Source organism: Rhincodon typus, chromosome 30 (assembly GCF_021869965.1).
Source record: "Rhincodon typus isolate 14 chromosome 30, sRhiTyp1.1, whole genome shotgun sequence".
NCBI lineage: Eukaryota > Metazoa > Chordata > Chondrichthyes > Orectolobiformes > Rhincodontidae > Rhincodon > Rhincodon typus.
This window is the reverse complement of record NC_063361.1, coordinates 15244303-15255772: the sequence shown is the minus strand read 5'-3', so window position 1 is coordinate 15255772 and position 11470 is coordinate 15244303. Positions and strand designations below refer to the sequence as shown.

Here is an 11470-nt window from a genome sequence, read left to right as displayed (position 1 = left end):
TCACCAGACCCGAACCGTTAACTCTGTTTTTTCCTTCACAGATGCTGCCATTCCTGCTGAGCTTTTCCAGCAACTTTGTTTTTGTTCCTGATTTACAGCATCTGCAGTTCTTTTGGTCCTTCTTACCTGGTATAGCCTGCATTTGATATGACCCACAATACACAGATACCCCAGAAAAGTAACATTCTAACCCTGTGCAGGTCCTGTTCCATTGATGGGGCAGATGTGGGGGAATGGCCTTAAGAGGCTTCAACATTGAATCTGAATCCCATGATATCATAGCACATAAGACACAATACGGGAACAAACCTGCTGGTTGTCACCCCCTCCACCTGATAAATCAGTGCTGTTTGAAACTCTCTACCCAGAGGCATTGGCTAGCCTAGTTGGGCTGGAAAGCCAGTTTGAAATGCAGAGTGACGCCAACAGCATGGATTTGATTCTGCACTGTTGAGGTTAGCATGAAAGACTGTCCTTTTCAACCTCTCCTATAACCTGAGGAGTGGTCACCCTCTGATTAAAGCCCCACCAGTTGTCTTTTCCCCATTTCTTTCACCCACACCCCCTCTGTCGCCCTCCACTGTCTCTTTCGCTCTCTCCCCTCATTCTCGTTCACCTCCCCCAACCCCATGCAAAAGCAGCTTATATCGTGGTAGGACAATGGTGACTTTACCTGTTAATTTTATTTACGAGAGGCCTGCAGAGGTCTAGTCATTGTGTATGATCAAGACAGAGACTGATAGATTTCAAGATATTAAAGTCATCCGGGGAGATGGGGGATAGTGACGAAGAGCTAAAGAAGGGTCACTGAACCTGAAATGTTAACTCTGATTTTTTTCTTCACAGATGCTCCGAGACCTGCTGAGCTTTTCCAGCAACTTCTGTTTTTGTTCCTGATTTACAGCATCCGCAGTTCTTTTGTTTTTTATTCAGGATTTGTTTCCTTCTCTGCAGCTGCTCTGTCTCATTGAGGCATTTGGATTTTAAACATGATGTAGCTTGACGATGAGTTACTGCTGTTTTGGATGATTGGTATCAAGCTTCTCTTAGTTGTCAATGTTGCCATGATTCAAAAAGAGCTTCAGGTGTTGTAGCATTTTCTTTTTTCTCCTGGAACACTTGCCATAGGTACTTTTCAGCCATTCAGACTATGTCAGTGCACTGTGGTTGATTTTGCAATTTTGCCAGAATGCTTGTGGAACTGCCCTCGAGAAAGATGATAATATTTGGTCACCGGTCCTTTCGTTACACCCTGAGGATTCAGCAGAGGCATGGCTGGTATAATCTCAGTAATGCAGTTGAGTTGCTGCGTTGCTGTCCAGGTCTTGTTTCCAAATAGTGGTGAGGTAACAACAGCTACTTTGTACAGTAGGACATTTATTGACTTGGGAGATCTTTTGTTAAATGCTTGATGGTGTAGCTTGTAAAAGGCTGAGCTGGCAGACCTGATAAGATGTTCAATTTTTTGAATCATTAGTGGACTCTTGAAAGAGTGTGTATTTTCCAATGTGTATGGAAGGAGGAATATTTGACTGATCAGGCATAAGGTGATTTGAGCTTTGCACAGGGGCACTTGCATTTCCTTGAATGGTTTTAGTTGTATGATTGATAATACCGATATTCTATAGCTATGTCTGTGATAAACTTGACAATAAAATGTTATTGACTGACTATAACATATGAGAGAGGAAATGATCTGTGATTGGATAATGCACAATCCATAAGGATGGAGGGAAGAAGTAACAAGAGGAAGATGATAGTGGTGGGAGTAATCCATATGCTGTTCTTAAGGACAATCAGGAGATAATAAAGGTACGTTTTAAAACAAAAGGTAGTGCGATAATTGTAGTTGACTTTAATCTGCGTGAAGATTGGGTAAATTAGTAAAGATATTCAAAAGGGTTCATTGTGTATTTAGACAGATTCCTAAGACAATATGTTGTGGATCCAACCAGACCTCAGGCCTTTTTGGATCTGGTAATATGTGATGAGGCAGGGAGAAAATAGCATTCAATTTGAGGGTCAGAAACAGCTGTACTAAACTTAAATAACTTTCAAAGGAATGAAGGCAGTGTTGGTTGGAGTGGTCTGGAAAAGGAGTTTAATAGAAAAGATAGTTTAGAAACAATGGAAGTCATGACTTACAGCAAAGATATATCCTGATGAGGAAGAAGGATTCTAGGAAGGGCAAAAACATGGCTAAGAATTGTATCAAATTGAAAGGAAAGAAGACATCAAATGTAGCAAAGCTGTTGATAAACCAGATGATTGGGAGCGTACTTTTTAAAGCTAACAAAATACGACCAAAAGACAGTAAGGATGGAGAAAATAAACTGTGGAGGCAAACTAGCAGGTGATATAAAAACAGACAATAAGAGCTGCTTTGAAATGTATAAAAAAGAAAGGTGAAGCTAAAGTGAACACAGGTCTTTTAGAGCACGAAGCTTGGAAAAGAATGGGAAACTAGGAAATGGTAGAGAAGTTGAACGAATATTTTGCATCAGTCTTCACAGTAAATATACTAATAGCATTCTAAATTACTGTATAATCAAGAAGGTGGTAAGGAATAAGTACACTAATTATCACCAGAGAAATAGTTCTAGTGAAACTAATGTGTCTAAAGGCTGTCACATCTTCTGGATATGATGCACCGCATCCTGGGCTTTTAAAGATGCGAGAAGTGTCAGATCAGCCATGATCCTTCTGAATGGAGGAGCAAGCTCAAGGGGTCAAATGGTGTATTCCTGTTCCATTTCTTATGGCTGTATTCTTAACAGGCTTATTATGGTAGATGTGGAGAAGTTATTGTCTCTTGCAAGATAGAGGGCATAAACTTATTATGGGGTCGCCCATTTATGACAGAGGTGAAGAGGAATTTCTTTTGAGAGTAGTGTGTCTGTGGAATTCCTTATCTCACAGGGCTATTGAGGCTGGGACAGTAAGTATAGTCAAGGCTGAAATAGGCAGATTTTTAACCGGGAAGGGAATTGAGGATTATGGGGATAAGACAGGAAAGTGGAGTTGAGGCTTATCAGATAAGACATGATCTCACTGAATTGCAGAGGAGACTGGCCTACTTCTGCTTCCATGCCTTATGGTCCAGCTTTTCTTTTCTTTTTCTTTCGGTTTTTGTAGTAATTGTGTGCTTTCCAATAAAATAATTAACAATATTGAACGTTTTAAAGGTGTAGTTCTAAAGCTTGTATCTAGATATTCCAATATGTATCCTTAAAATGTCTACTAATAATGAGGAACCATACCAATTCATTAGGCATGTATTCTGTAACAATAAGTGGACTTGAATTCCAAATGTAATGTGTAGGGATAAAAAAGTAAGATTTAGCTTATGCAACAAGGACGAGTGCAATTGAAATTGATGCTGAAATTATAAATAACTCTTTTTAAAGCATGTTGTCCAGTAATTGACTGCTCACTCTGCTTGTCTTCCAGCATCTTGGGAAAAACCTGGATGATGTTTTAATTTCAGATCCGCAGACACCAACACATGGTGCAGTGCCAAAGCTAAGGCCTCAGGTAAGCCTGCAGACAGACCTGCACAGCTTCTAGAAATATTATAATGTAGCTTCCTGTTGCATGGAATATTTTCATGTACATTCCGTGAAAGATAAGATCAATGTATGCATATTGCTATTTGTCCCTCAGAAGGTTGTGATAAACCATTGTCTTGAAATGTCGCAGTCCATGTGTTGGAGCTGCACTCGCTGTGCTGTTATGAAGGGAGTTGCAGGATTTTGACACAGTGATAGCAAAGGAACAGCAAATGCTATTTGAATTCATTAGCCTGTGGGCTTCGACTGGAATTCGCAGATGATCGTGTTGCCATGGGTTTGCTGCCCATGTGGTTTTAGGTAGCAGAAGTTCCATGTCTGGAAGGTGCTGCCAAAGAGGGCTTGGTGAATTATTGCAGTGCATTTTCAATATGGTACACACTATTACCACAATGCATCTGTGATGAGGGAGTGAATCTTGAAGGTAGTATTTAGGGGTGCCAATCATGTGGAGTATTGTTGGAGATGCAGCCATTCAGGCAAGTGAGGAGTATTCCATCACACTCTTAACTTGACAGGCTTTGGGAAGTCAGGAGGTGAGTTGCTTGCTGCAGAATTCCTAGCTCTGACCTGCTGTTGTAGCCACAATACTTGTATGACTAGTCCAGTTCTATTTCTGGTCATTAGGATGTTAGTGGGGGGTGGGAATTCAATGATGGTGATGCTATGGAATGTCACGTGGTGATGGTAAGCTCCTGGGGGTCCTTTTGAAGATGGTCATTTCCTGGCACTTGTCACTGTGTGACACAAATGTTACTTGTCACTTATCAGCCCAAACCTGAATATTGTCCAGATCTTGCTACATTTGGACATTGGCAGCTGCTTCACTATCTGTGGTGGTTCCATCACTCCGAGCAATGTTTCCAATGTCCCAAGAATCTAAAGTCCTCTGTCTAGCACTATCTTTCCAGTCCCATATTCACTTGTTTTAACCTCCCATTTTTGTATTCACTTGGTGCCAGAAGTAATCTTCAAATTACTAATGTAAATGCCCTGCTTGCTAATTTCAGACCTTTTCTCTCTCACTCTGTATGTGTCTTGCTCATCAGAAAAGATGAACCAATTGTAGAGCTATGGACTTGGCTATGGTTGCACTTCCCAGTTTAGCAATTTCTTCCCTCAGTATGTTGAATTCAATACCACTTGAAAAGCGAGACAGTGTCACCACCAAGCAGCACAGCTTCTCGGATGGTCCGAGCACTCGATTAGTATGTGAATGAAGTGATTTTTTTGTTTCCAGAAGCTGCTACCACACTTCAGAGGTCAGTGTAGCAGCAGGAAATAATGGAATGTGTCTCTGGAGACTCCTGCATTATGTGCCTGATATTTTTTTTCCTGACTCTATATATCGCCCATTCTGTTTTGTAAAGACTGGGCCTTTTTATTTCTGTTTTTTAATTGTGGGCTGAAGTGAGAAAAGAACTGTTTTCAAAACTAGGGATTGCAAGGAATGCTGTATTACTTAAAGTAAAGTAACTTGATATTCATTGTGAACACTGTTTGCACAGTTTTGGTTTACAGCCGTGGTTGTAAATAAACTGAAGCCGAAGGGTTGTGTCCAATTGGAGCTTCAGCAACAATTAATGGATTGGTTTGTGGGCTAGTGACCAATGTCAAAATTCAACTGCCTGCCAACAATTATGTGACTGGTTCAAGAATTGCTGAACACCTTGGAGCTGTGAACAAGATAATTTTTTGGACCACCATAAACTTAGGAGCTCTTTTTCTGTTGACTACAAAAAGTCACTTTAAGCCTGAAGAAAACTAATTCATTGTATTTTAGCAGCTGCTGTAAGCTGTGCTTTTTATAATTAACAAGCAAGAGATATGTTCTGAGTTTGTCAGCCACCCTGTGGCTCTTGTAACCCATTGGAAACATCCTGAGAAGGATGACTGAAAAGGCAGCATTCTGCCCAGCACAAGAATCATCTCAACAACCCTTGGGCAAAGAAACCATTGAACACTTTCCCAGTTTATCTCTCTCTCCATAACCGATGTTTTTATGTGTAAGAGAGAGTTTATAAAGGGGTTACGGTTTAATTAAGAGAGTTATGTGCCAGTGGTTTATAATTACAGTCTAATTACTTGTTATAGATAGTGATTTTTTTGTCAAGCAGACAGACCAGAAGCCTGATCTTTGCTTTCTGGCAACCTGGGCATAAAAGACAGGTAAATTGGGGAACTCTGTGTACTTTTTAAAATGTCTTTTGTGACAATTCGAACAATAGTGAGGCTTAATTCCAGCATGCCACCCCAGTGAATATTGACACCCGCTCCTTGCATACTTTTAAGGTGTAGGTGACCACAGCCATGAATGTGTTATCCACAAAACTCTCAACCTCAGGCATGCACCATAGTTCTTCCAGAGGCTGCCTGAGTTCCAAAACATAGAGCTCAAGTGGTTGCAACCGACTATAATTGCAGCATGTGTCTCTATCCAGGACATGGAAAACATGCAGGCGTATACATTCCTAGGATCAGAGCTGACCTCTAGTCTATTAAATAATAAATATTGCTACCCTCTCTTAAAAATAAGAGACTTGCCTTCTGTTGACATCACTTAATTATCGGGAAGCTAACTCAATGTTTTACTTAACCCTTAATTTCAAACTTTAAAGAAAGTAAAAATTTTTTCTCGCTCTGTAGACTGATTCACTCCAAAGATAAGCAGGGAAAAGAAAGCTAGAATTCTCACCAGCCAATTAACATTCAATCTTACGTAATTTTTTTTTTCAAAACTGAATGTACCCACATCAACTCCAGCTTCTGACTCTCTCCTCGGGTAAGTCAAAACCGTAACAATGCAAGTGAAGACCAGCTTTATCAGTATCTTTACACCCCACTGCATCCTTTTACAGCAGTATGCCACCTGAGCAAAATGGTGAAGATGATAGATCCTTAGTTTTGTAATCTTCTACTTGCAGTGTGCAGTGGTAACTACTAGCCAAGCATCTGGTAACTGACTTAACACTGGAATCAGCTCATCAACCAGGATTTAGAAAAACATTATCAATACTTTCGGCATGTTCAATGGGTGGCTGCAGATTGCCTTTGCAGTGAGCAAGAACCTAAGTTGGTGTCAGTAAAGGTTGCAACATACAACAAAAATGATAGAATAAATCTTTCAACGAAACAATAAATGGAAAACACTTAAGGCTATGGACATGAGAGGAAGAGAGACAGGTGATACCAAGTTGTACCTTTGTTCAAGTGGCAGCAACCTTGAATGAAAGATCAACAAAAATGATTCATTGTGAATATTGACTTTCATAATTCTTGAAAATTATTTCCCAGTAAAAGAGTGACTACTTTACTGCAAATCATTCATAGTATTTTGGCTTTTCTTTTTTTTTTTTTTGAAAAGCTACACACTACTGATAGTCCTTGGTTGGATGAGAAGCTGCATTCTTTATTATTCATTTATTTTCTTTCATCCTTCTTTCTCTTAACTACATTCTTCCCTTGAGGTGAATATATATTTTACAAGTTCAGTGTGTGAATTTTTGCTGTAATATTAAAGATTGATGAGCCAACAAAGGACTACAAAAAAAGCAGTGCAGGATGACTGGAAGCACAAATGGGAATTGGAAAGCTATTTTGATTTTTTTGGTACTGTAAATTAATAACTTGAGTTTGAAAAATGCTTCTTAATATTTATCTACATTGTTTTGCTGTGCATAATTTTTCAATCTCACATTAAGGAGGTTCCTAGTTCTCAACAATCTGTCGAAGATGACTTTGGGAGAGGTCCATGGGCTACCATGAAAGCAGAGTTAAGATTAGATGAGGAAGATGCTGACTGTTTCCTTCGCAGTTATAGCATTATCATGGTTCTACGAAAGGTACGGCTTACAAAATACTTATATTCATGATATCATGTCCAGCCTTTGGTTTACAGCTCATTCTGTGTAATATTCTCATAGGCATAATGCAATTACATAGCGACAATGCTATCAATATGGTAATCTTGAGGGAAGAACTAACTATACTGAGGCGAGTTCAGATCCCACTGTGGTAGTTTATAAATTTGAATTCTTTCTTTGATTTGTTCATGAGGTGTTCTGAACAAGGCCATTATTTGCTACTGATTGCTAATTGCTCATAAAAGGTGGTGTTGAGTTGCTGCCTTAAACTACTGCAGTCCATAGCTAGGACTTTGTCATGGAGCTCCAGGAATTTGACCCAGTGACAGTGAAGGAATGGCAATAGAGTTCCAAATCAGTTTGGAGAGGAACTTGCAGGTGGTCATGTTTCCATGCATCAAATGCCCTTGTTCTAAGTAATAGAGGTTGTGGGTTTGAAAGATGCTGTTAGAGAAGACTTGGTGAGTTGCTGCAGTGTATCGGTATACATACTTGTGCTTTTGTGAAGGGAATTAGAGAACAAAACAGCCTGCTTGACTGATATTCAGCTTCTTGCACTTTGAAACTGCACTCACCTGGGTTAGTGGAGTGTATTGCATCACACTCCTAACCAACGTTCTCTCTAAGCTGTACATACCCACTCTGATATTCTGCGCTTGACTACTGGTTCTGGACATTGCTGCCGTGCATGAGCCTTGGAGACTCTTACAGCCAGCAAGAAAATTAGGGAGAACACTGCTGCTAACTTGTGCTTCTAGTGGTAGACAGGAGTTAGTTTTTATTCAAGATCACTTTAATTAATAGCTGTAATGGTTTGCAAGTATCCTTCGGGGAGGAAGTCTTTACCGAGTCTGATTCATATATGGCTGTAGCTAGCATCACTAAAACAGATTATCCAGTCATTACCTGTGGCTGTTTGACTTAGCTCGCTATGTGCAAATTAGCTGCTGTGATTCCTACATTACAAAAGTGGCCTTAATTAGAAATGTACTTCATTTGTTGCAAAGTACTTTGGGTCATCTTGATGTTATCAGAAGGGTTGTGTGATAAGTTATTTTTCTTTAAAACTAAATGGAGCAGACCAAGTTTTGAATGCATTTGTTAGTTTTAAAGAATTTGTTTTTGTTTTATTGAACTTACTTGTTCTAATAAAAATTATTTTTATTTCAAATGTTTTAACCAACTCTTCATTATTTCTACAGGCGGCCTTAAAGCAGCTCCCCAAAGGCAAAGTGCCAAAAATGGCAGTTCTTGTAAAGTCACTGTCGCGCGCAAATACAGATGCCAGTGCTGTTTTTAAAGATCCATCAGGTAGAGCTTTCCTTGCATGTTTTCACAGGAGTGCTATCTTTATTGATCTGGATCATTCTGGACATGGGTTTAGAAAAATTGTTCTCCTTTTAAGTTATTTCAATAGGGTTAGCTATATGGATTAGGAACTCCATTTAACAATCTTCTCTAGCCAGCTTCATCTCTATGCTATCGGAGTCATCGAGATGTACAGCATGGAAACGGACCCTTCAGTCTGATTCATCCATGCCAACCAGATATACTAACTAAATTAGTCTCATTTTCCTGAATTTGGCCCCTATCCCTCTGAACTCTTCCTATGTACCGATCCAGATACCTTTTTAAATGTTGTCATGGTACCAGTCTCCACCACTACTACTTCTGGTAGCTCATTACATACACGCACCAGCCTCTGCGTGAAAAAGTTGCTCCTTAGGTCCCTTTTTAAATCATTCCCCTCTCACCTTAACCTATGCCCTCTAGTGTTGGACTCTTTCCACCCCCCCCCCCTCCCCAGGAAAAGACCCTGTCTATTCACCCTATCCATGCCCCTCATGATTTGATAAACCTCCATAAGGTCACCTCTCAGCCTGTGACACTCCAGGGAAAATAGCTCCAGCCTACTTCGCTTCTCTCCATAGCTCAAATTCTCCAACTCTGGCAACATCCTTGTAAATCTTTTCTGAACACTTTCAAGTTTCACAACATCCTTCCTATAGCAGGGAGTCCAGAATTGCATGCATTATTCCTAAAATAACCAACCAATGTCCTGTACAGTAACAACATGACCTCCCAACTCCTATACTCAATGCACTGACCAATAATAGCAAGCGTACCGAATGCCGCGTTCACCATCCTGTCCACCTGCAACTCTGCTTTCAAGGAACAAATAAATTGCATTCCAAGGTCTTTGTTCAGCAACACTCTCCAGGACCTTACCATTAAGTGTAGAAGTCTTGCCCTGATGTGCCTTTCCAAAATGCAGCATCTCACATTTATCTAAATTAAACTCCATCAGTCACTCCTCTGCCCACTGGCCCATCTGATCAAGATCCTGTTGTACTCTGAGGTAACTTTCTTCGCTGTCCGCTACAAGTCCAATTTTGGTGGCATCTGCAAACCTAGTAACCGTACCCGCTATGTTCACATCCAAATCATTTATATAAATGGTGAAAAGCAGTGGAGCCAGCACTGATCCTTGTGGCACACCACTGGTCACAGGCCTCCAGTGTGAAAAGCAGCCCTCCACCACTACCCCCTGTCTTCTACCTTCAAACCAGTTCTGTATCCAAATGACTAGATCCCCCTGTATTACATGTGATCTAACTTTGCTAACCAGCCTACCATAAGGAACGTTGTCGAACGCCTTACTGAAGACCATAGATCACGTCCTGTGCCCTCCTTAATCCTTTGTTACTTCTTCAAAAAACTCAATCAAGTTAGTGAGATACGATTTTCCATGCACAAAGCAATGTTGACTGTCCCTAATCAGTCCTTGCCTTTCCAAATACATGTATATCCTGTCCCTCCGGACTCCCTCCAACAACTTGCCCGCCACCCATGTCAGGCTCACTGGTCTGTGGTTCCCTGGCTTTTCCTTTACCACCTTTCTTAAATATTGGCACCACGTTAGCCAACCTCCAGTCTTCCAGCACCTCACCTGTGGCTATCAGTGGTACAAATGTCTCAGCAAGGGGCTCAGCAATCACTCGTCTAGCTTCCCACAGAGTTCTGGGTTTCACCTGATCAGGTCCTGGGGATTTATCCACATTTATGCATGTTAAGACATCCAACACCACCACCTCTGTAATATGGACATTTTTCAAGATGTCACTATTTATTTCCTCACATTCTGTAGGTTCTTTCTTCACAGTAAGCACTGATGCAAAATACTTGTTTAGTATCTCCCATATCTCCTGCAGTACCACACGTAGGCAGCCTTGCTGGTCTTTAAGGAGCCCTATTCTCTCCCTAGTTTCTCTTTTGTTGTTAATGTATTTGTAGAATCTCTTTGGATTCTCCTTAACCCTATTTGTCAAAGCTATCTCATGTCCCCTTTTTGCCCTCCTGCCCGACGACTCCTTTTCCCAACTGCACCAGTCTAAGGCTGATCTCTTTCTTCAATATCTTACCAACTCACCCATCCACCCCACTTACTTAAATCCTTCTGAGCAGCTCTAGCAAATCTCCCTGCCAGCATATTAGTCCCCTTCCACTTTCAGGTGCAGTATGTTTTTCTTGTACAGGTCACTTCTACCCCAGAAGAGATTCCAATGATCCAAAAATGTGAAACCTGCATCAGCTCCTCGCCTTGCATTCATCTGCTCTATTCCTACCCTTACTAACTTGTGGCACTGGGAGTAATCCAGATATTACTACCCTTGAGGACCTCTAACATCCTATATTCTCTCCTCAGAATCTCATCCTTTTCTCTTCTATGTCGTTAGTTCCAATGTATACAAAAACCTCCTGCAGGTTCCTCTCCCCGTGAGAATATCCTGCACCTTCTCTGAGATATCCTAGATCCTGGCACCAGGGAGGCAACACCCCATTCTGATGTCTTGCTGTCAGCAGCAAAAACATCTGTCTGTGCCTCTGACTAGAGAGTTCCCTATCACAATTGATTGCTTGGAACCTGGTATACCCCTCATTACATTAGAGCTAGTCTCATTACCAGAAATCCGGCTGTCAGTACTATATTCCTGTGAGGAATATAATTCTGGTGGCATCTGCAATTTTGCCACCGCC

General features: G+C 40.8%; 1 protein-coding gene across 1 annotated transcript in view; it reads left to right on the top strand.

Moving 5' to 3' along the window:
• Window positions 1-11470, top strand: part of hrob (homologous recombination factor with OB-fold) — a 38181-nt gene that overhangs the window by 13349 nt on the left and 13362 nt on the right. Inside the window, exons 4-6 of the mRNA XM_020524536.2 lie at window positions 3451-3534; window positions 7271-7411; window positions 8635-8743. Coding sequence (XP_020380125.2) covers window positions 3451-3534; window positions 7271-7411; window positions 8635-8743 — 334 coding nt within the window. The remainder of the gene's footprint in view (window positions 1-3450; window positions 3535-7270; window positions 7412-8634; window positions 8744-11470) is intronic.